General features: G+C 41.1%; 1 protein-coding gene across 1 annotated transcript in view; it reads right to left on the bottom strand.

The window, feature by feature from the left end:
* The window catches only part of scfd2 (sec1 family domain containing 2), a 129,609-nt gene that overhangs the window by 14,808 nt on the left and 89,066 nt on the right, over positions 1 to 25,735 (bottom strand). Inside the window, exon 6 of the mRNA XM_074636128.1 lies at positions 5,253 to 5,398. Coding sequence (XP_074492229.1) covers positions 5,253 to 5,398 — 146 coding nt within the window. The remainder of the gene's footprint in view (positions 1 to 5,252; positions 5,399 to 25,735) is intronic.

The raw sequence follows: 25,735 nt of genomic DNA, 5'->3' as shown, positions 1-25,735 counted from the left end.
GTGGTTTGGGTTAAAATAACTGGTGGTGTTACTTAAGTATGAAAGTTACGTGATAAATAAGTCAACATTTTGGATAAAATGATTACGGAGGTGGTGTTAACTTAAGTACAGAACTGGCAACTACGGAAGTGGCGTTACTTAAGTATGGGAGTAATGTAAAAAATAAGTTAATGTTTGGGTTAAAATAACTGAAAATGGTGTTACTTACATACCGAAGTTACGTGACAAATAAGTCAACACTTGGGTTACGACAACTACGAAAGTGTCTTTACTTAAATACAGAAATTACTTAACATATAAGCCAACGTTTGGGTTAAAATTACTACGGAAGTGGCGTTACTAAAGCACAGAATTTACGTAACAAATAAGTCAATGTTAATTTTAAAATAACTACAGAAGTGCTGTTACTTATGTAGGAAAGTTAAGTGAAAAATAAGTCAACACTTGGGGTAAAATAACTACGGAAGTGGCGAGACTTAAGTACGGAAGTTACGTGACAAATAAATCAACGTTGACTTCTGGTTTCACTCGGGACATGATCAGCTGTCTGCTGGGTGAAAGTCTGGTGTTTTTAGAACCACCCATCCACTCCTACCTCCTCCATATGTGGACTTTGTGGGTCTTTATGCTACGCAACCCTTCCTGGCTCACGATTACGTGATTTACATACAAATTATGTGGGTTATATACAATAGTGCATCACTTTTATGAGAACAGCCTGATGTATTATATGTTGGTAATCATTTTCCATAAGAGAGAATGATTATTATACATAATATGGACAATGAGTCGATACCTCACACAGCTTCTGTTCACGTGTCTGTGTATTCTCCCTTGGCTAGTAAGTCATACTGGAGGTTCTCATGTTCGCCCATGTGCCTCAGTCCATCAGTGTAGACGAGGATGATTCATTTTCTTGTTTCTATGGTTTATGATCGGTTATGGAACTCTCCCCTTGTCTCGATCTTCAAAAAATTTAATAACAGTGTGAACGCTCGCAGCAATAAAACTGCCATCATGAAGTGTTTCTCAGACAAGCGGAGGTCAATAGATAGCATTAGTCTCCAGCTGTTACAGCCTCCATCACTCTGAAGCACTGATGTGTTCTTCCAGGAAACTCTATAGTGTTACTCACAACATGACATGTGTGCTCAGGAAAAGTTCAATTTTCTTGCGGCACTACAACGAGTTCACGTACGAGAGCTGCTGTCTGCTGGTTAATGACTGATTAATTATGGCTGGAATAAACGGTGTGTAATTGGAGCCATCAGAGAAACTGTAAAGCTCATCTATATTACAAAATCCATTTGCGTTTGTCAATATAATGCTGCATTTAAATGCAGAGTGAAAGATTAATTACTGAAGGTAATCAGTGGTATTCATACAATAATGCCGGGATGTAAAATGATCCCGTTGACAGAGTCTTATTTCAGGCTTTGTGAGAAACAAAGAAAAACAAATTGAAGAAAAAGACAGGAGTAAGAGGTTCTGACCCGTGTCGAAGCCTCTTGTTTCAGTCTGTACCGAAGGGAAGGAGAGAGCCGCACTTGAAGGGAAACGAGAGGAAGACATCGTGACCTACAGGTATTGGCTTCATCAGTAGAGGGGATGCGTGCTGAGAGGAGGCTGATGGATTTCTGATGTTTCTCAAGAACAGCCAGTAGCTGGCAAATATCACGCTGTTCTCCTTTTATATTAAATCATTTTCATAAGGCAGCAGGAACAAGGACAGGCAGTCCAGTCCTCTCCCATAGCAACATGTATGCTGCTTACATGCATGAACTCACACCCCGAACACATCGGGGCTTCTTGCAGGAAGCAATATAACAACAAATTTCCTCTTATTTTTGTTCGTATCCACGATTTATTCTTATTTTTTTTGTTAGTAGCCATTGATTTCTTGGATGTTTTCTTATTTTCTTCTGTATAATAGAACATTTTAGGAGTGGTCGAGAGCACGCTCACCTTATTTTCACAGTCCACAGATTGTTTGTCTGACACAAAGAAACATTCATTTTAAATTTAAGGAACATAAAAAATGCATGAATATCATGTAATTAAATTTAGATTATTATATATATATTTTTTTTATAGATTTTAGAGTAATTATAATGATTGGATTATTAAAGGAATACTATTGGTCAACTGATCCCAATTAAGATGATAAAAACTCTTGGATGATGCTGCCTGCGTTCTGCTTCTGAATGTCTTACCTTCTGCTCTTCGATGCTTGTACTGATGCTCTTGAAAATCATGTTTAATTTGTTTAAGTTCATTAAAGTGGCTGCACTGAGATGCAGAGTAATGACATTCAGCATTAAAGCTTGTTGACGATTAGACAGAAAAAACTCTCAGATTTGCTGTTTTTGCTTCTGAGGCTGAACTAGAAAACTAACTTTAATGTACTCAGACGGCAATTAATAATCTCATAGCCGCACAGAGTTAAAAGAATATTTCGACCTTCCCTGCTGAGAGTTGTATGAGAAGATTGAAATCACTCTCCTCTGTGTGCAGTGGAGAAGGGTCTAGCTGCAGAGCTCCAGGCTCAGGCCCACCTCCTCCGTCAGACCCTTTCAGGTCCCGAGCTTGGAGAAAGAGATGATGTCTGAAATTGTGTAGCCTACACCAGAGACGATCATCAGGATAGCATAGCATGTGTTTATTAGTTTGAATAAAGCACAAGACCTCCACCAATAACACCAATGTAAACATAACAAACTTACTGTAATATTTCGATATAACTGTAACCTATAAAGTTGGATAACGTCACGTTAAGAAGCAAATAACTTGTACTAACCTTATGAGTTTGCTAGCTATGCTAATGCTGTTAGCAAACTATCGTTAATTAAAATGATTACATTACTTTTTGCATTTTTTCCTGTTGTTGTGTGAACGTTAGTTTTCCAACGACATTAGCATAGCTAGCTAACGTTAGAAAACTCATAAGGTTAGTAGGCCTACAAGTTATTTGCTGCTTAACGTTACGTTACCTAACTTAATAAGTTACAGTTATATGGAGATATTAGTTTATATTGTTTATCATATGTATTTGTATTTGTTTATTGTATTGGTGGAGGCCGTGTGACAACTGTTTATTGATAAGGAAGCGCGATCAACACACGTGATTTTCCACCCTTGGTCCTAGCGCCGGAGGTGCCTGAGCCTGGAGCTCTGCAGCGGGACGCTATTGATGTTAAATGGCATCAATCTTCTCATCCAACTCTCAGCAAAAAAAATAATAAACATTGCATTTTTCCTTAAAGCTTTACTGTATATTGCTGAATATAAACTATTAAACTATTAGAATAATAGCATGAATTTGGATGAAATACTCAGATTTTATCTCACTGTTCTGCTGAACGCTGGAGCTCCAGCTCCTCCAATGAGAACAAGGCTTTGTAACTAACGGCTTCATGACTGGATGAATGGCTTATGAAAGAACTGGACAAATAAAAGCCTCAATCAATATCATTGAAAAGACAAGAAGAGAAGGGCATAGAAGTCTGTGCTGCTTTTGTTCAAGCTCATCTCTAGTTTGGTCACGTCCACGTTATTTGTCTAAGGAAATACATACGACCTGTTGAACCTTCATCGACTAACCTTTATGCTCTTGACCTATCATTTTCTGAAGAAGCTGCCCAATCAGAGAGAAGGACAGCGGTGGACGTGCAACACTGTTGACAGTCCTGAAGAAAAGGAAGGAGTCTTGCATGAGGACAAAGATTTCAGATGCACACAGAGACCAGTCTGAGTTACATAAGCTCCTAGAAACAGTTTCTGAAGAAATGAACCCCTCTCGTTGCTCTATGACGCAAGCTTGAGAGGGACAAAAGCACCGAAGGTCACAGGTGCTCGGCTGAATCCGTGGCCGTGTTACTGCCGCAGCAAGAAGAGAGCAAAAAAATAGGTAAATAAAACATGAAGGGAACCAGCTGTGTGCTAGAAACAATAACTAAATATTCTGCCTTTAATAAGACGTATGAAACTGATGTTATCATTTGAATATGTTAAGTGTTTGTGTGCATGTATGAAAGTGTGTTATGTAAGTGTGTCCTATATTCATATATGAATAACTGATCAGAGGCAGATGCAGGTATCTCCGAGGAGAAGGAGGAGAGAGAAACAAAATAAATGTTGAATGCATAAATAAATGGTAATTATAATAAGTTGATAAGTAAGTTCAATAACTACATAAATAATAATAATACAAATAATAATAATAGTAAGGAAAAAAGAAAAGAAAATAGTACTAAAAATACAAAAAACAAATAAAAAAATGATAGTAATAGCAATCATAATAATATTAAAAACAACAACAACTATAATAATATAATTAAATAAAAATAATTAAGTAAATTAATCATAGAGGATATAGATATGTTGTTGGAGCAGCGATGGTGGATTGCAGTCAACGTGTGTGCGACTGAAAAGATAGAATAGACGAATATAGAAGAATAAACTAGGGCTGTCAAAGTTAACAAGATAATAACGCGTAAATGCAAATTTGTTTTAACGCCACTAATTTCTTTAACGTAATCGATATTTCGGTGGTTGTAGCAGCTCAGTTTTAAAGCTAGAGTGAAGATACTGGCATCGTATGAAACTAGAAAACATAATGAATCCATCGGTACCAGCCATGTCATACTAGCTTGTCGCAAAGGAGGCTAAATAACGCTCCAAATTTACGCTACATTTTGTTGAGGAACTTTCATGGCCATTTTCAAAGGGGTCCCTTGACCTCTGACCTCCAGATATGTGAATGAAAATGGGTTCTATGGGTACCCACGAGTCTCCCCTTTACAGACATGCCCACTTTATGATAATCACATGCAGTTTTGGGGCAAGTCATAGTCAAGTCAGCACACTGACACACTGACAGCTGTTGTTACCTGTTGGGCTGCAGTTTGCCATGTTATGATTTGAGCATATTGTTTTATGCTAAATGCAGTACCTGTGAGGGCTTCTGGACAACATCTGTCATTGTTTTGTGTCGTTAATTAATTTACAATAACAAATATATACATATATTTGCATAAAGCAGCATATTTGCCCACTCCCATGTTGATAAGAGTATTAAATACTTGACAAATCTCCCTTTAAGGTACATTTTGAACTGATAAAAAATATGTGATTAATTTGCGATTAATCACGCTTAACTATTTTAATCGATTGACAGTCCTAGAATAGACATGTTGTATTTGTCCAAGTGTGTGTGTTTTGATGTTGACAGTCTGTGTTTGTGTGTTTTAGACCTGGTGAACTCCGTCGCTGGCGGTGTAGACCGAGCGCAGCTGCTTCAGGTGGTCTCTGGTGTGGCTCAAACCTCGGAGGGTCTCGAACATCTCCCCCACAGCGGAGTGGGCTCGCTCCGTGGTCAGCTCCTCGGGGTTTGCACAACCTGACATGAGATTGACATAACAGAGGAAAATAGTTTCACATAAAACCAGAAACACCTCACGTGTCTTCAAAAACTGACCTGAGAAGAAAGCTAAACATGCAAGAAAACATTTGCATCTGCAGAAAAAAAAGCCCGTAAGATGTAACATTTTGCTTTTTTTGTGGGTAATTTTCTCAGCTGGGTGTGCGCTGAAACCAATTATGAAGGTAAACGCATGGCAGCAAGAGGACAAGAGCTCCTTTATTCCAGCAGAAAACAGCGCCGTCTAATCAAAAGCTACTGTTCCCCTCCTTTCTAAAGAAGTGCGTAGGGAAGCAAAGACCTGCTGGGAAATAAACCCAGAATGACAGAGCATAAGATAAAAGGAGAGAAAGTCGAGTATAAAGAGTATAAGAATGTGAAAGTAAACAGAGAGAAAGTGAGGGGACGGAGCAATAGTGAAAGAAGTTAGAGGACGATAGCCAAGCAGGCTGTTTAGAGCGCCGTTGGCAAAGTAGGTCGACTGTCACCTGCACTTCCCCCTGGAGCTGCTCAGGAATGTGGCTGCTTTCTGTTAACTAGAAGGTCAGCTGTGTTATAGAAGCTATAAAAGAAAACCTGGAAACTCTGACAGCAGCTAACTGTGAAAGGCTCAGAACATAGGACATTGATGACTCCATCATCAGTGCTGCAAATCAACAAACTTATATAAATTTTTTTTTAGCATATATGCATTTTAAAAGAATATTCTCAGAGCTATGACAGACTTTCACTGACTGGAACCACTTCCTCCCAGTCAGATGCTTTGAACTGGGTGCTGGGATAAGAAGATTAAGCCACAAGAGCCACTTCATGTCTTCCTCCTCTCAGGGCTCTGTTGGTCCCCTCTGTGATATATAACAAGTATATAATAACCTCTATTGTGTTTATTTATATGTAAGGGACCCTGCACAATATCAAACATTCGATGTAAAGACCCTTTTACAGCTTGCAAACAACATGACGTATGTACCTGTGCGCACACAGTTTGGCAACGGAAGTCCGATGGTGCTATGCATGGGTATTAACCATGGGTATTAGGCTCGACTCAAACTGCTGTGCGTGACTTCAGCCTCCGCGGGGGTACCATCGAACCCCGGAAACTCATGTAGAGCTCTTACTTCAAGATTATATAACAACGTGTGAGCTCACATATCATACAGCTCTGCTATATACACATATATATGTGAGTGTTGAAGATAAGATCCAACATTACAGAGGACATAAAACTCTCCCTTAATGAAGACTGATGCTGTTACTGCCTGTAATATACTGTGAAGTTATAGGATGTAAAGGAAGCTGTGTCACTCCTAAACTGACCTGCATGAATACTTCATTTTATTTGGCACTTTTATATACATTGAGGAATACATCAATGTCAGCACAGTTAGATAACGCAGACCCAACAGCTGGACTCTGTCAAAGCTTTAATCTGTTATTTGTTCTCCGTTAGTTCCCTTTCCTTCTCGTATAGAGACGATATCAAATTCAGCACGGCGAATCTTTGTTTTGAGTTGGGGAATGTGAAGCGTCTGGCCCGGCGGTTTGCTCTGGCTGTGAGGTAAAAACAGCAGGGCTGTTTGACGGAGCGGAGCGTGAAGTCTCAGTCAGATGTGGGTCTTATCTCTCCAGACACCCGCAGAGGAGAAAGGCATCCTACAAAATAAACACCTGATGTTTGTGTCCGAGCCTTTACACCGTTAAAAACACAAGAAAAATTGTGAAATACGACATGTAAATATGCTGTTAATTTAGCTCCATGATGTGGCAGTAACTATGTGTTGAAACCCGCTGCTTAGTGTGCAGATACATTAGGAGCGCTCGGTGGGAGGAGGTGTGTAAATCTGTTGCTTGCGTGTCTTGCTGTGAGGGAGCTAGTTGACTTGTTGCCAAAGCATACAGTGCAGGCCCGGGGGCTGGATCTGGGACTGCTGGATGCAGGCCTCCCTCCCTCCCTCCCTCCCCGCCCCCGCCTTTAAAGCAATCTGTGGTTTAGATGTTGATCCTGGTGCTGCAGATCCTGAGCACGACCAGGTGCTGATCCGGGAACATCCACCTTGGCTGTGAGGATGAACACCTGCGTCTGAAATCATTTCACGCGACGCCGCCACCATAACGGCACCACATTCACAACACCAACACCGTCAGATGTCTCTCACGCATGTGAGCTGAATTACGGTTCGTTCAACTCATAATAAATGCTTATTAAATTGAATGTCTTCTAGCATAATTTATTGTCTTCATATGATTACAGCTTCTGTGAAACTGACGGGAAATGATAAGTAAGTACATGCCACCTACGTCACATTTACCTCCTGAAACTACTCAGTTTAACAGTCAACAAGTTGTTTACAAAAAGACAAAGTAATATCCCAGACTGACTCAGCACTGAGAGAGAGAGATTAAGGAGAGGGATAATTTAGTTTGGTCTCTCGAGTAAGAGTCCAAGCCGGAAATGGTTGATTGAGGGTTTCCTTAATTAGATCTAAGAGAGCCGGAGGTGAGCAATAGTTTCTAGGAGGGCTGAGGGTGTAGACTGTGACGCTCAACAGGTGGAGGGGAATGTAGCACTAATGGAGAGAGCTGGATGGATTAATCAAAATCAACAATGAAGTACTGCAGAGAGAGACGTGACGCAATCAAAGACTTAATGTCGCCATTTAAAAAACCTGCGACAGCAACAACTCGATCTGCATGTTTAAGTAGTATTACAGTCAGGTCGACATGACTGATGTCGGCGAGTCTCTGTCAAAGAAGGTCTAGCATGTTCCTGCTGTGACTTTTGAGAGTGCATACTGTGTAGATTATGACCCATGAAACAAGCCCTCTAACAGAAGTAGTATTGTACTACGCTGCTCATTATTAAGTTATGCACAGACTCGACTTCATATAAAAGCTTCCCTGATCTAAGACGGGCTTTGTTCACTTGAGCAAAATGTAAACTTTATGAGGTAAAAAGAAATGGAAACTGCTGAGAGCTATTTTCAACCTCAGATTAATACACATTTGGTGCGTACTGAGGAGCGAATCCACAATATGATTGCGCGACTTTTTGTGGCCACTAAACCTGCGCAAATAACACAAAAAGAAACCGTGGGATTCTCAAAGCACCTACAAAAGGGTGAAATGCACCCCGAACTGTGCTGCCAAGCAAATGGCGTCTCGGTGCTCCTGTGCTATTTGCACATACACCGATCAGCCATAACATTAAGACCACTGACAGGTGAAGTGAATAACATGGATTATCTCGTTACCATGGCACCTGGCAGTGGGGGGGATATATTAGACAGCAAGTGAATATTTTGAACTTTGTGTTGGAAGCAGAAAAAATGGGCCAGCGTAAGGATGTGAGCGACTTTGACAAGGGCCGAATAGTGCTGGCTAGACGACTGGGTCAGAACATCTCCAGAACTGCAGCTCTTGTGGGATGTTCCCGGTCTGCAGTGGTCAGGACCTACCAAAAGTGGTCCAAGGAAGGAAAACCGGTGAACCGGCAACAGTGTCAGACCCGAGGCTCATTGATGCACGTGGGGAGCGAAGGCTGGCCTTGTTGTCCGATCCAATAGAAGAGCTACTGGAGCTCAAATTGCTGAAAAAAGTTAATGCTGGTTCTGATAGAAAGGTGTCAGAACACACAGTGCATTGCAGTTTGTTGCGTACGGGGCTGCGAAGCCGCAGACCGGTCAGGGTGCCCATGCTGTCATAATGTTATGGCTGATCGGTGTGTTTAAATGAGGTAATATGCTGACATTTGGTGCAAAATTGGCCCCTTTCTATGCAATTGAGCCTTGTTGCAAAAACAGTCCAATTCACAAAGATCAGCGCTGATAACCACATGCAGTTACAGTGAAATTATTAGTGTCTTCAGAGAGTTGGTGGTAACTGACAGACTGAGATATTAAATCCCAAATATGGTTTCTCTGTTACGTTTAAATTCCTCGCCTGAAGTTTTGAGGAATGACTCTGCACCTCGTCGTCAGGACCTGGAGCTCGAAGTCTAAACATTTAAATTTTCCTTTTCAACATTCATATTTTGACACATGGATAATTGTAATCACACACAAAAAATGGCAAATTGCACTCAGCTGCAAAACTTTATGGGCGTGTTTGCACTGTGATATCATTAGTGCAATATCTTTTGTGAATGGGACCGTGAGACGGGCAGATAGCGGTTGCAAGTGATGCACAATTCATGGTGCTATCAGCGGGCGCGATACATTCTTTGTGAATTTGCCGGTGAGTATTTACGGCAGCAGGACGGTGTATGATTGACTCAAAATACACTAATGCTCATTAAAGTATTTGTAACAGTTTGAAGCTCTTTGTGATATACAGCATATCTTGTGTGGTTTTGGTTTGTTAGTACGGTCAATTCATTTATTATCTTGGTATTTTTGTGAGATTTGTTTTGGTTGTTGTTGATGCTAAAACTTAAAATGAGGTCATTTTTTTAACAGTTGAGCAAACAGAGGCTGGATGTGTGTAAATAATCTGGTGGAAAAAATGAGAGAGAAATGTGAAAGTGAGAAGTAATTTGAGTCCATTACCTCGGCCTTACAGGAAAGAGAACACAGAGAACATGAAATTAGAAAAACACAGTCTGTTTCCTCAACAACCCTCAAAACACTGCAACCGCTCTCCATCCAGGCCCGACACCACAATCACAACTAAACGCTCCGTACTTATCAGAGGAATGCAGACGACGAGGCTGCTTAGAAATATACCGGCTTATTTTTTAAACCTGATGAAAAATTCTATTCTGGTCGGAGAAAGAAAAATGTGATTTTTAGAGAGAGAGAGAGAGAGAGAGAGAGAGAGAGAGAGAGAGAGAGAGAGAGAGAAAGAGAGAGAGTTTACAGTATATCAGGATGTGGAACTCTTGTTTGTTCCTGTATCTCAGGATGAAACAAGAGAGACAGAAGGTGGTGGCATTTTCAGAGCCACAGGCTCCTTTCTCCTTACAAGATGCTAGCTGTTACCATGGCAACCGTGTCACCTCTAGGTCAGGAGGAAGTTACTTCCGTGTGATGCTATCATGAGACTGACATAATGACAGCTCTACTGAGGAAACCTGCACATATAATGTTATACGATGCTTTTACCTTCAGTAGGATGATGTGAGCCTTTCATTCATTCATTAGAATACCTCCCTAACAAGCATCTTTAGCACAAATCAGCCCAATGATTTATCAAATAATATAACACGGCTTTGTTGAATGCTCGATTCGGATTGATCAATCACAGCGTTCTACGGTCTGTTATTTCTGTATAACAGATCTTTGCTATGTATAGCAGACTGTTTCTATGTAGAACAGACCGTTGCTATGTGTACCAGACCGTTGCTATGTATAGCAGACTGTTTCTATGTAGAACAGACCGTTGCTATGTGTACCAGACCGTTGCTATGTATAGCAGACTGTTTCTATGTAGAACAGACCGTTGCTATGTGTACCAGACCGTTGCTATGTATAGCAGACCGTTACTATGTGTAACAGACCGTTGCTATGTAGAACAGACCCTCGCTATGTGTAACAGACCGTTGCTATGTAGAACAGACTGTTGCTATGTGTAACAGACCATTGCTATGTGTAACAAACCGTTGCTATGTGTAACAGACCGTTGCTATGTGTAACAGACCATTGCTATGTGTAACAGACCGTTGCTATGTGTAACAGACCATTGCTATGTGTAACAGACCGTTGCTATGTGTAACAGACCATTGCTATGTGTAACAGACCGTTGCTATGTGTAACAGACCGTTGCTATGTGTAACAGACCGTTGCTATGTGTAACAGACCATTGCTATGTGTAACAGACCGTTGCTATTTATAACAGACCATTGCTATGTGTAACAGACCGTTGCTATGTGTAACAGACCGTTGCTATTTATAACAGACCGTTGCTATGTGTAACAGACCGTTGCTATGTGTGACAGACCGTTGCTATAGGCGCGGTTCTGATGTTGGACTCTGGAGGACCATTTTTGTGTCAAATTATTGATTTCTTCAGTAATTAGCCGTGTAATAAGCGGGATAATGTACAGCTAGCGAGTCATTGTTGTGAAATAAACCCCTTCAGGGCGATGCAAGACTCTTGCCCCCTGTCGGGGTTTATTTCACAACTATAACCGGCTCACTGTACATTATGCCTTACATATTTAATTTGCAAGAATCTATTTAATTGTTATATTTATAAGCAGCCTCGTCGTCGTCGTCTACATTCCCCTGATAAGTACGGAGCGATTAGTTGTGATTGTGGTGTCGGGCCTGGATGGAGAGTGGTTGCAGCGTTTTGAGGGTTGTTGAGGAAACAGACTGTGTTTTTCTAATTCCATGTTCTCTGTGTTCTCTTTCCTGTAAGGCCGAGGTAATGGACTCAAATTACTTCTCACTTTCACATTTCTTTCTCATTTTTTCCACCAGATTATTTACACACATCCAGCCTCTGTTTGCTCAACTGTTGTGTAATATTATAAATGCTGGAGACATATTTATTTGACCTCAGTTTCAGCATTAAAATATGCAAGAATCTATTTAAAAATCAGCTAGAGGTGTCCTCGACCAAAGAAATTCTTAGTCGACTAACGCTCATACGATGTTGTCTACTATTCGATCAGTTGATTTAATCGACAGATCTGTAAAACTGAGCTTGATCTGGTGTTTACCAGAGATGTGCTCAGAAGTTTCTTGGAAATAAGTCATTCAGCATAAAAAAAAGGATAAAAAACGACTAATCTTAGCCGAGAGCTTAGTCGATTAAGACCAAAACGACCGATTAGTCGACTAATCGACAAAGAGTGGAGACAGTAGAGGAGGTCAAACAGAGCGTTTCAGACAGAGGGTGTAAAGAGGTGCTGCAGCACAGCCAGTATGAGAAAAATAAAGCATTTTTTTAACATTAAAGCATGTAAACATGTTCTAATAGGAAACCCAAAATACAACTATGCACCTGAAAATAAGCAGAATAGGTCCTCTTTTAAGTAAAGAAATCTGGAGTTTCTGCCACATCCTCTAATGCCACCCAACTAAACTAAACTGTTTCCAGGATAAATGAAACACTCGCTCTCACTTCAGCTCATAAACTTTGTCTTTACCCGCCACCATTTTCTCGCAAACGGTACTGTGCATGTGCAACTCTCAACAAAGATGAGAATGAAAAGAGATGACTCATTCCTTAGCCACGTCCATTCAAAAAACTCCTTCAATAACTGCAGTTATCTTTGCTTTTCTCTACTTTGTTTTGTCTCCCTACCGCCATGTAACGTGTCCTTGGGTTTCTTGAAAGGCGCTATAGAAATCTGCAGCTCGCGAAAAAAATGTGTTTAATTATTTTTTACCACTTGCACTGATTTTCTAGATTTTCTGACCCAAAGTGTCATTTAACTTGCCCCGGGCAAGCCTTATAGTTGAGCTCTGAACCTCAGGCAACGAGCAGTGACAAAGTCCGACTGATCAGTCGGGTCCACAGTCGTCTGAATTCCGGCGTTAAGCTTTAATCCTTCTCAGAGTGGCCTGCTTGAGAGAAAACACAAGACCTGGTAATCTGGTTTGCTTCAGAGACTCTTCAGGAAGTACAGAACAATGCTCCTCATACTGATTTACATACACACACCCACACACTTTAAACTCAAACCTTCACTGATATGAGACTTTGGTACAGATCCCTGCAAAAAATCACACCATTATCATTTTAATATGTTTTTCTATGAAAATGAGAATAATGATGTAAAAATGATCTATATTACATACAAATTGATTTGGTGGGATACATACGAGGAACAGTGCATTACTTTTTGTAGGTATATATAGCTATGAATGGTGTATGAGAACAGCCTCTGCAGTGAACACAATGTGCGGCCAAGTGTGTCTCATCAGAAAATGAAGACAAGAGCAAATGTAATGTGAGGAGGGAACATCCTGGTCCTGCGTGTTCACCGTGGATGTGATTAATTACATACCGAGACGGGTGTGGTCTCAGCCACGCCACTTACAAAGAAAAGAAAACTTTTCATGGTTGGAGCGGACCACATGCAGCATAACTGTGGAGAACAGAGGGGTATCCTGGGTGTCTCTCATGTCAGCTGGCTGGTCGTGTTAGTGGATGGAGATGTGGGTTAGCACGGTGGCTCGGCAGCGAGGCCCTCAGATGTCAGGCTGTCTGCTAACAGGCGTGAGAAGATCAAACAGCAGGCGTGTAGGGGGAAACACCTCGCTGCCACCGCCGCCAAAGGGAGTTTCTGCCAGTGTGTGTGTGTGGGTTTGATTAATGACTAAGAGGAATGAGATTACACGTGTGTGTTGCTATACGTGGATGAGAGTGTGTTAAAAAAAGAGATGAAGGTGGGGACATAAAATCACAGGGCAATGATCTGCTCAATTAGAGAGTGGCAGCCGCTAATTTCCCCATCTGGCTTAAGGTCTTTAAAAGCAGGTGGCACGCACGCACGCACACACACACACAGAGAAAGATCCTCCTGATCAACGGCTGAGTCATGGCCGTAGTATTAACAGCAGAAAAGCAAACTTCCACGTCCTGATGCCGACCCGGGGCTCAGTCTTTGATATTGTTCCTCATGATCTGCGTTTCACCTCGCTGTCGTCTACTATTAGCCGGACTATCAGACTCACTTTGATCCTGTGTAATTACAGTGCAGTGTGTTTGTGTGTGTGTGTGTGTGTGTGTGTGTGTGTGAACAGTGGTGTGTATCATAACTCCGGTGGTTACGGTGGGTTTTTTCGAAGTAAATCAGTGAAATCTGGCAAGAAACAGAGAGAACGCCACCGAGTCCAGACAAAGACCAAATTACAACTCTGCACGCAATGCAACATGAGTCCCCTCCTTCACATGGGCTGACGGGGGAGGCAGTGTGAGTGAGAGTGTGTGTGTGTGTGTGTGTGTGTGTGTGTGTGTGTGTGTGTGTGTGTGTGTGTTATTGTGTTACAGCGGGATGTTAAACGAGCCCCTTTTTTCCACATGAGTTCTACTGTGGCTGTCTGGCTGACTGGGTATACAGTGTGTTAGATCTGCTGTCTCATTCGTCTCCTCGTAGTTACATAACGGCCTCCCAGAGGAGCACCGGGTGTTTATCTACACGTCTGCTGCAAAATGTTCTTCAGTGGAGTCACTGAATACACATCAAGTCACACAAATGTTGCACTTGCACTATCTGTGTGTGTGTGTGTGTGTGCATATTAAAAAAATGTGATTGTCTGTCACCATGGAGATGCTTTGGCTAGTTATGAGAGTAAAAGCAAAGAACCTATATTGATAACAAGTGAAAGTTCCATTGCAACCACCTTTTTGGACTACCGGATGCCAGTAAAACATCCGCCTACAAAGTGCCCCACAAAAGTAAAATAATATTATTTCTATTCTGTTGTCATATTTAATGTCTCTACCAAGAAGGCCTGTGTTGAACAATAAAGATCGCTGATCAGATATGAATCAAGATCACCGTAATGCCGATTCAGAAACATATTTTAGTCTCCTGTTTAGCTGTTAAATGAGTTTGTCACCCGGCCGCCATGCTGAAAACAGTTGAACAAACACCCAGCACCGCTCCGCCAGCTGGAGCGATGACATCCTCTTTCTGTTTGTTGGCAGACTTGGTGGATCTACACCATAACGGCAAAACATGACCCTTTATCTTGTTATTGGAGCGCTGAAAAAAGTTGAGACCAGCTCCACTTTATTTGTAGTGCGTCACGCCCGTCACGTAGCGGCAAGTGTCGGGCGTCAGTTTTTAGCTTCATGTCATCGGCTTCCATTGAAAATGACTTGTAGCCAAGCCCCCAGGAAGAGCGCCGGTCGATTATCACAACTTTCGTAGCGGCCAAACGGCGCTACTACAACTTCCGTGTCCGTCACGTGATGCCTTTGGGCCCAAAAAGACTTATTCCCATAGACTTACATTGGGAAAGAGACGTCTGTAACTCAGAGGATGATTTTTTTTTTAGGTGAATCAACTTCCCAGTACGAACACTCGAATAGCCCTTATTTAAATCATTAGGTCCTAAAAGTTGTAAAACGCACTAATAGCTGAATCCAGAGTTATTTCCCTTCCTCCGTTCATGTGAATGAGACCCAGACCGAAGCTGGAGCGCCAAGCCGTGACGACAGCGTGACGTTGGGACCCCGTGAGTGATGTGACCGAGTCATGTGACCAAGCGGACGCTACTGCGCCTGCTCTATGGGCCCAATGGATTCGGAGGATCGCCGGAAGATCCGAGTACTTTTCCAGACGGAACTCGATGCCATTTCGTTTTCATGCTCCACTGAGCGACTTTCACAGGAATGAACACGGTCCCGCTTCCAACGCTGTATCCAGTTCTCTTTATACATCCATGCTTGTAGCCTGTTGCTGCGTTGCTCGTAGCGTGAACGCGGCATACGAGTCAACAGACATGCTAGCGGCTCTGTGATGCACAACTGCGCTTTGAGCTAAACATGCTAACCACATCCACCATGCTAACATACTCACAATGACAATCATAGTTCAGCTTGTTAGAATGATAATACAATTCAAACGGGATAAAAAAATGATTTGCCTCTCGCCGTTGACTACCGTTCATATGTTTATAAATACAGGCATATTCAGGCAGACAGTATGAGGAAAATAATGTTTTTTTTTGCTCTCTGAAAATGAGCACGATATGGGACCTTTAAGATGTACAGTGCTTTAAACACCTCATTTGGTACAAACTAAAATGTTGTGTAAGTAATCTAATGGTAAGGAAATATTCAGCCAAAAACCTGCAACTGTACAGCATGCACTGCACTCACTAATGCTCCTCAAAGTGTGCAGAACACATGTTTAGTAGTTAAGGGGCTAAAACACACCGTTAAAGTGCTTTAAGCAAAGCTCTGAGAAGTAGATGTGCTACTGTGTACTCAAGGTGTCTGAGTTCATATAGTGTGTCATGAGCTGCTTATCGGTTCAGTCTGCAGGATTTATGTTTCTGTGAATGAAAACTCGACATGGCAATATTCACATAAGGCTGCTTGAACTGAATAAGAACGGCATAACAAAGCATAGATTATACAATCTCAGGGTCCCTTCTCTCAGTGTGTGTCTGTGTGCATTGAAATGCGTCAGTATGTGAGGTAACTGTACACAGCGAACACCTTGCATGTTTTGTGTTGGTTTGTCCCTGAAACAGGAGAGCTTTAATTAACAGTGAACATTCAGGGAGATTTGATTTCACTTTAGAAGCCAAAGGTATTTTATCTGGCAATTTGCTGGAAATGAAAACGTTATGTAATGACGAAGGAATAAAACCTAACACCTCTTTAAACAGCAGCTCTTACGTAAGTACGAAATGACACCACTGAGTTTGACCTTGTCTGCAAAAAGCGAAAATTCACATTATTTTTTATGAATATATTAAACCTTCATCTCCTTTTTATACCTTCCTGAGGACTTTTCTGTGTTAAAGTGTAAAAGTGTGTCATTACAGACACAAAGTGCCACAGAAGCTTTCTTTAGTATAATAACACTTTAATCCACTGATGACCTCATCAAACACTGAAACTCATTCTTTTATTGGGTGTGAATGCTGCACACAGACATTATTGTTATTACTTTTATCATTGAATTCAATTCAACACAACTTTATTAATCCACAAAGTTGATTTGATTTAGGGCACCAGTAAAAACAGACGAGCCAAAGAGCTGTTTGTGTTGAACTGATTGAAAAGTAATGACATACTAAGCGCTTACTTTATATAAAATAAAGTCATAATTTAAATAATTAAGATAAAAATAAGGGCTTTCATACCCTCAGAAATATTCCACTTTTTCTGGGAAAAATTCATCATTCAGGTGAATTCCAACGTGACACATTTAAACACTTCTTCATGCATTTTCAACTCTTATCCACTCATTCAAACTGTAAAATGTTCCACATCTTTCATAAACCCTGGGTATTACTTAACTTTTAAAATCCCATTAAAACTCTATAAAATATTAAGGCTGTCAAACTTAAAGATGTTGGAAAGCTAGCATAATTTGAAAGTAGCATGGCCTCAGGAGCTCCGTCTAAAACCCACCCCCCCTCCCTTCGGGGCTCCTTCCAAGGCAATTTGATTGGTTCTTTCCAAGCGGAACGCGAGGCAGCGATTGGTAGACGTTTTTACAGGATTACAGCAGCTACAGATGACGGCTCTTTTCAGGTCCTCTTTCGGAGCTCATCAGTAATGGATCGTTGTCGGGGTGTAAAGACCATTTCAACCAATAGAACAGATAGTGTAGACTGGAGAACATCGTCAACACTGCCTTTAAAATGAGAAAAACGTGTTAACGTAAATCCGTTTTAACGCCACTACTTTCTTTAAGGCATTAACGCAACTTGTGATTTTTAGGTTGTAGCGGGCTCAGTTTTAAAGCTAGAATGAAGATACTGGCATCATATGACACTAGATAACCTGATGAATCCATCGGTACCAACCATGTCATACTAGCTTGTCTGGAAGGAAGCTAAGTTAAGCTAAATTTTGCAAGGAAAAACTGTCATGTCCATTTTCAAAGGAGTTCCTTGACATCTGACCTCCAGATATGTGAATGTAAATGGCTTCTATGGGTACCCACGAGTCTCCCCTTTACAGACATGCCCACTTTATGATAATCACATGCAGTTTGGGGCAAGTCATAGTCAAGTCAGCACACTGACACACTGACAGCTGTTGTTGCCTGTTGGGCTGCAGTTTGCCATGTTATGATTTGAGCATATTGTTTTATGCTAAATGCAGTACCTGTGAGGGTTTCTGGACAATATCTGTCATTGTTTTGTGTTGTTAATTGATTTTTCAATAATAAATATATAAATACATTTTCATAAAGCAGCATATTTGTCCACTCCCATGTTGATAAGAGTATTAAATACTTGATAAATCTCCCTTTAACATACGTTTTGAACAGATAAAAAATGTGTGATTAATCGCGATTAACTATTTGAATCGACTGACAGCCCTAAAAATTTTAGTTTCGCGTCAGCTTTTCAACATCCAGCATTCACACTGCAATGTCTTCAGAAAATGATAAAAAAAAAATAATCAAAAAAGCATGCAGATAACCTCACGTTGAGGAAAAATACGTCTCTCCAGTAGGTCAGGCCCTGAACCTGCAGTGTGTTCTCATCCAATCATACCTGCATGTGTGTGTGAAGGAATGTCATTAGCACCGTGATGACTGAGTGTGAACATGTGCCAGGAGTCAGGACAGAGGGAGTGTTTTTTTAATTTTCTAAAATATGCGCTGGTTGTGTGCACACTCTGACACAAAGTGTGAATGTGTGCGTCTGTGTGTGTCGTAAAAGGTAAGAAGACAGTTTTCATCACCACTCAATTCTACATCATTCCTGAGGCGGGGTGGAGGTGGTGGAGGTGGAGGAGGCGATGGAGGTGGAGGCGGCAGTGACTGCAGACATCAGGCCATTCCACAAAGAAAGAGCTCACAGGGAGATAATCATGCTGAGTTGACCAGCTCCCTCTGTGACTCATAGAGAGGTGGGGGGGCCATTCAGTAGCAGAGATGCACTATGAGCCAAAGTAGTGTTATTCTGCCCCCTACAGGACAACAGACACAGTGCAGACAGTGAACTATCTGCAGCAGACTTGTAATAAATGGCAGCTTGTTTTGCAGTCAGAATACAGCTGAATGAATAGTGTGTAGTACAGCTGCAGGACTGCATTTCCTTCAGTCTAAACCAGTGGTTCCTAACATATTTTACCCTCTAATTGTATCTAAGAAAAGCTGAGCCCCCTCATCACCTCCCATACTTTCTGACGTCATCACCAAAAATGTTCAAATCCTCGAGCAAAATCCTCAATTTGAATAAAGTGATTCAGTGTATTTATTTTTAGTAAATAAACTTTCTTTAATGAATAATTCGTTAGCAAAACGCCAACAAATATGGATTAAATCAGAATATTTCGTTAGATAAAAATATGTTGTGAATTTTGTAAATGATTACATCCATCTTTTTTCAATAAACGTTAACTTTTGGACTTTACAACTCTCTGGAGTTATTGGAAATATTTGGAGTCAGAACCAATCCTACTCAGCCACCACTGGAACCTAAATCTACTAATAATATAATACTAATAACATTAGTGTAGCCTAAACTTTATCTGTAACTGTGCAGAAATACTGGCTTTAAACAGAATATGGCCCGCTAAGTAGCAAAACAATATCTCTTTTTAGATCGTTTTATATACAGACTTTTGTATAAATGTGTTATTATGATTTTAGTTCTACACAGGCAAATCTAATTTCGACAACCTCAGAGCAGACCAATCCTGTGATCTTTGGCCCCCCAGGTTGGGAACCACTGTTATAAACGGTATAAAACTTTACACAGTGTGTTATAGGAACCATTATTAGGGTAGAAGGTGTTCCTATGGGACTAGTAAATGTTTTTCCACTGACAGCTGAGAGCCCTCTGCTGGTCACAGGAAGACCCGTCTGATCTGCATGATGGGACCAAATGATGGTTTTTGAGAGAAAAAGAGCGGAACCACACAAACCGTCTTACTGCACATTTCTTATGAGTCTGAATGCATAACTCTTACTAAATATTTGAAGTTTGCTTTTATTTAACATGATTTTTGTGTGAATACACAGCTATTCTTCATCCTAGGGAACACACATTATGTAATCATTAAAAGAAGATGCTGTGTTTCTGTGAATAAAGAGAAAAATGTGAATTTTGTTTTTTTTCTTTCTGTTGTCATCTTGAGATCTGAACATGTAGTGTGTTATTACTAAGAAGTGGAGCTGCAGCGATTCGTCGTCTAATCAATTAGTCGACTAATCATAATTAGTCGTAATTAGTTGATCAACAGAAAAAATACTATCACCAACTATTTTGATAATTGATTCATTGTTAAAGTAATTTTTCATGCAAAAAATATGGAGATTTCCTGCTTTTCTCTATTTTATATCATATTAAACTGAATGTCTTTGGGTTTTGGACAAATCAAGACATTTTTAACACCTATTTATTAACATCTACCTCTGTAAATTTGTACCTTTATAAATTTGTAAATTTAATTTAACTTCTATTTTTTGCTGCTATTACTGTTTTCATCACAGTATGACAATAAAGATCATTCTGATTCTGATTTAAAGACGTCACCGTGGACTTTAAGAAACTGAGATGTACATTCTTTACTATTTTCTGAGGTTTTATGGACAAAGCCATTAGGCAGATTAATCGATAATCCCTAAAACAAGCCAGAAACAATCAGTATCAGCGTGTATATAATATCAAAATCACCATGATGGTAACCGTTTGAAAGCCTCAACAGTTTCTGAACCAACGCCACTTTAAAAGGCACAACGTCTCCTGAAGCAAAGCGAGGTCAGAAACAAGGTTAAATATGAGTAAACAAGGACTTCCTCCCTGAGGGTAAAAACCTGCACCTGGACTTCTCATTACTGCTGCGCTGTGAGCCGGCTCAGCACCAAAGAGCACATGTGGCCCAGAGGAAACCAGCTCATAGCGCTGCTGGTCTCCAACATCGCAGCAAACATACACACACACACACACACAGACTTCTGGGAAAATGTGCCGGCCAATCGGGGTTCAATGAACCACTTCCCTAGTTTTCATGAGTGACCGTAGTGGCTTCTGTTGAAGTATCGAGAGTGTTAAAAGATCCACACACAGCTGCACACAAAGAGTTGCATGGTGTTTTCCTCCTGTTAGAACCAGTTTAATGCAACGTCCTCTCCGTCCGTCCACGGGGAGAGACCTGGGCTGCGGTCGAAAGGTCTTTTTTGTTTAGGAAGGTTCCTAACGGAGTGAAATGACCCGGAAGTGTCTGAGTAGCAGCTATGATTAGAGCTGTTTGAAGACTCTAAATACTAAGGAAAGGGGCTTCAATGCTTCCTTTATTATCTCATTTATAGGCTACACTGGAGCATCCTTTACCAAAGGAAGGGAGGTAATGCCGTCCCACAATTCCTTGCGGCTGCAACTTTTAAAGCGACGCACCATTCGGCCGTTCATGAAAACAAAAGATGCGCATATCTTGCATGATATTTTCATACAGTTATATACTAATCGAGATTCATGTTGAACTGGCTCTATCTGTTTGGCGTGGAGAGGAGGTCGTGTTGCTCTGGCTCTATCTGTTTGGCCAGGAGAGGAGGTTGTGTTGCTCTGGCTCTATCTGTTTGGCGTGAAGAGGAGGTTGTGTTGCTCTGGCTCTATCTGTTTGGCGTGGAGAGGAGGTTGTGTTGCTCTGGCTCTATCTGTTTGGCGTGGAGAGGAGGTTGTGTTGCTCTGGCTCTATCTGTTTGGCCAGGAGAGGAGGTTGTGTTGCTCTGGCTCTATCTGTTTGGCGTGGAGAGGAGGTTGTGTTGCTCTGGCTCTATCTGTTTAGCCAGGAGAGGAGGTTGTGTTGCTCTGGCTCTATCTGTTTGGCGTGGAGAGGAGGTCGTGGTGCTCTGTCTCTATCTTATTTTGGGTTATACAAATAAAATTGACTTGACTTGATAAATTTGAGTGGACAGTGACAACCATTTAGTTTCACTTTATTTCTATTTATCTATTTAGAACAAGCAACAAATAAGTAAAAACAAAACCAGAATAGCAACTAGAAAGAACAGTAAACATAGAGCAAACAAATAATCAACATAAATAAATATTAAGTCCGAAAAGGAGCAGGAAGAAATATACATTTAATGGTTCTACTCCTTCACCATAACTCAGAAAATAGCTCAATATTTATCATATAAAGTTATGTGACTGGTAGCCTGTAGGTTATTCCTTTTTATTTCAACTCCAACTTTGGTAATGAAGTGATATTTTTCACCGGTTGTCCACGTTAGGTCAGATAATCCTTTATTATAAAATGTTACAGCAGCAGAAGGACCTGAAAGAGCTATTTAAGAACTTTTGAAGTCCATCTCTGGAACATTGTAGCGGCAAACCTGCGTCATTAACATCCACCGCCGTCGCATCATAATCACATAGCCTAGAGTGAGAGCAGCCGGACTCTCTTCACACCACGGTTGTCTTTATGAGTTCTCCTTCACATCTTTCCTTGACCTCATGACGTTTCCCATCGAGGTCAAGGACAAGTGTTTAGGAAAAGACGTAATTTTTTTACTTTTCTACCGCAGCCCAGGATGTATTTATGACTCACTGACACTTTGATCCTCTTCAATTTCACAGCTCAAACAGCTTGTTTGTTTCCACTCTGTCACATCCATCTCCCGCTATCATCAACACCGACACACTTTTCTGTGCCAGCGTGCGCCTTTCATTTCATGTCTTATATATCACGCTTTTAATGTGCAAGACTGATGTACGTGTCAGGTTAGAATAACCCACGTTATCATCATTATAAAGCCATAAGACAAATGTTTGGCTGATAACATGTGAAAAAAGGTAAATGGGAGAGCACTCCTCATGTGTTTCTCGTCTGTTCCCGTCTCCCTAAGGTCTTCACCTGGGGGCCCTTCAAGGCCCCGTCGTACACCGTGGGGAGCAGGACATTAATCACAAGGTGGAGGAGGAGGAGGAGGAGGAGGAGGAGGAGGAGGAGGAAGAGGAGGAGGAGGAGGAGGAGCAGGAGGAGGAGAGGGCGGCAGGGTTGGTCCTGCTCTCCCACCATGTTTTCTCTCTCCCTTTTCAGCATTTTAAATCATCGCCCTCAAAAGCCCCTCCTCCGGTACGCTCAGACGGCCCAGACGCCATGCACAAACATACATAAAAACAGACTCAATATATCCAAATGTAGGCTAAAAACATCCTGCAGAACATTTTTATTTTAACAGAGTAGTGATCTGCATCTGAATAAAGAGTCAGTGTTGTGAGGAGAGGTCCAAAAAAGGGGGGGGGGCAGCTCTTATTTTGACAGTCCCTCTGTCTGTCCTGGAGAAAACGGCCTCGTCTGTTCTGTTTGTTTTTTTCCCGAGGAGAAACATCTGAACATCTGCGCAGCAACATGCTGGGCTAGAGTTACAAGCTGCTCCGGTGCACGAGAACGCATAAACACATGTGCACAGTCAGACACATAAACATGCACAAATGTAATGTTAATCTGAGGATGATGTTCTGTATCTCTGCTGTGTCATATCATTTATATCATAAGGAGGTAATGTTTTATTCTCACTTCAAAGGCAGCCTGAGGAATGTGGCCTAATGGCGGGACTGTGTTTAAAAGTGTATATGGCAGCTTGTCCTTACGTCTATCGCTGCTGGACGGACAACTCCATTGTCCTCTAGCTGTGGATGTAGTTTGTGTTGCATTACTACATATTGAAGCAAGAAAGCCAAGGCTCAAAAACAACCCTTAAGCAAATATTGTGTAAGCGCTAACATATTTCACTTGGCAAGAACATCTGACCTTTGTCACACAGCACACAGACCTCCTTTTTCCAAATAAAAAAAAAAAGTTGGCTTTTTGCTGTGAGAAGTGTTCAATGATGGCGCTTTTAAGAACTTCAACACAGACGTAGAGACATACTTTTCAACTACTTTATCTTTATACAGTATATATATCTACTGTAGGGATGTCAATCTATTAAAATATGTTATCCCAATTAATTAATTTGTCAAGTATGCTTTCTTTATGCAAATGTATGTATATGTTTATTAATGTAAATCAATTAACAACACAAAACAATGACAGATATTGTCCAGAAACCCTCACAGGTACTGCATTTAGCATAAAACAATATGCTCAAATCATAAAAATGGCAAACTGCAGCCCAACAGGCAACAACAGCTGTCAGTGTGTCAGTGTGCTGACTTGACTATGACTTGCCCCAAACTGCATGTGATTTTCATAAAGTGGGCATGACTGTAAAGGGGAGACTCGTGGGTACCCAGAGAACCCATTTTCATTCACATATCTGGAGGTCAGAGGTCAAGGGACCCCTTTGAAAATGTCCATGACAGTTTTTTTCCACGCCAAAATTGAATGTAAGGTTGGAGCGTAATTTAACCTCCTTTGTGACGAGCTTGACATGGTTGGCACCAATGGATTCCTAAGGTTTTTGAGTTTCATATGATGCCAGTATCTTCACTTTAGCTTTATACCTGAACCTGCTACAACCTCCGAAAGATTGACTGTGTTAATGCTTTAAAGAAATCAGTCTGTTGTGGCCAGTGTACTGTACTTTGCCATAGTCTGAAAACACAGCTTTATAGCTTCTGTCTCAACCACACTCTGTTTTAGTCCTGCAGTTATCTTGCACATGTTGAATTTGCACATCTATCTATCTATCTATCTATCTATCTATCTATCCAGTTTCACATTATATCTGATGCAGTTCTCATTATGGCCACTAGGGCGCACTGTTACACTGCTCACTGAACCCTAACAGTCATCCATCCATCAGCCCCCCATTCCTAAACACACCGCTGCCACGACTGAGCTGTTTTCTCTTGTTTCAGTCTCCAGAGGGAGAAACTGTGTCCAACCTCTCCATCTCAGATAATACAGCGAGGTTGTGGCCCAGATGTGATGTGAGGCACCAACTCTAAAACCTGCTTAAAAAAACACAGTCACTTTCCCTCCTCCTCTGATCTGCATGTGTTTTCCTGTCCATTTTTAACTCCTACTACTACTTCTCCGTTCACTGTTTAGCGGCGCCCATTTGCCGTGTTTTCAACCGAATTACAAATTGAAAGAACCACAAAAACAGAAGTTAAACATTATGTGCAGCTATGTATGAATATATTTTAAGTTTTGCAGCTTAAAAAAATGCAGCCCACACCCACAGTATGCATGTACGTATAAATAACTACAACATACTGTAGGTTGGAATAGAGTAAAACAAGACTAAAACTGAGGCAACCCGACAACAATCATTTCAGTGTTTCACTTTGTTGGCCAGAAAACATTGTTCAGTTAAAGTGTAGAGAGCAGACACTGCCCCATGATGCCTTTAACCTTTTATTATAGCAGACTTTTGCATGTTCTTTTTTAAAACCACTACTCCAGGGTGCAATACTTGGGTGTGTGTGACACGCAGGATTGTCAAAGTACAGCATTTTGCAAACCACATCTGGGAGGTGCTGTGAGTTGTGACTTGTAAAACTGGCAATAATGGTTGAAAATAGAGGCCTGACCTGCTTTGCAATAGCATATTCAGCACTAATAGACTGTCATACTGGACACAGGTTGACATTTGAGAGAGACACTGAGGTATAACAGCTGGACCCAACCCTGTCAAATAAAGACAAGGTAAAGTCAACATACAGTAAGTAACATGTAGGATCACAGCCAAGTGCCACGCTGCATTCACACAACATTTCTGCAGGTTACATGCACACTTAAATAAAACTTAAATAAAACTTAAAT

Source organism: Sebastes fasciatus, chromosome 5 (genome assembly GCF_043250625.1).
Source record: "Sebastes fasciatus isolate fSebFas1 chromosome 5, fSebFas1.pri, whole genome shotgun sequence".
Lineage (NCBI taxonomy): Eukaryota > Metazoa > Chordata > Actinopteri > Perciformes > Sebastidae > Sebastes > Sebastes fasciatus.
Note: the sequence above shows the minus strand (reverse complement) of the source record. Positions and strands in the feature narration are given on the sequence as shown.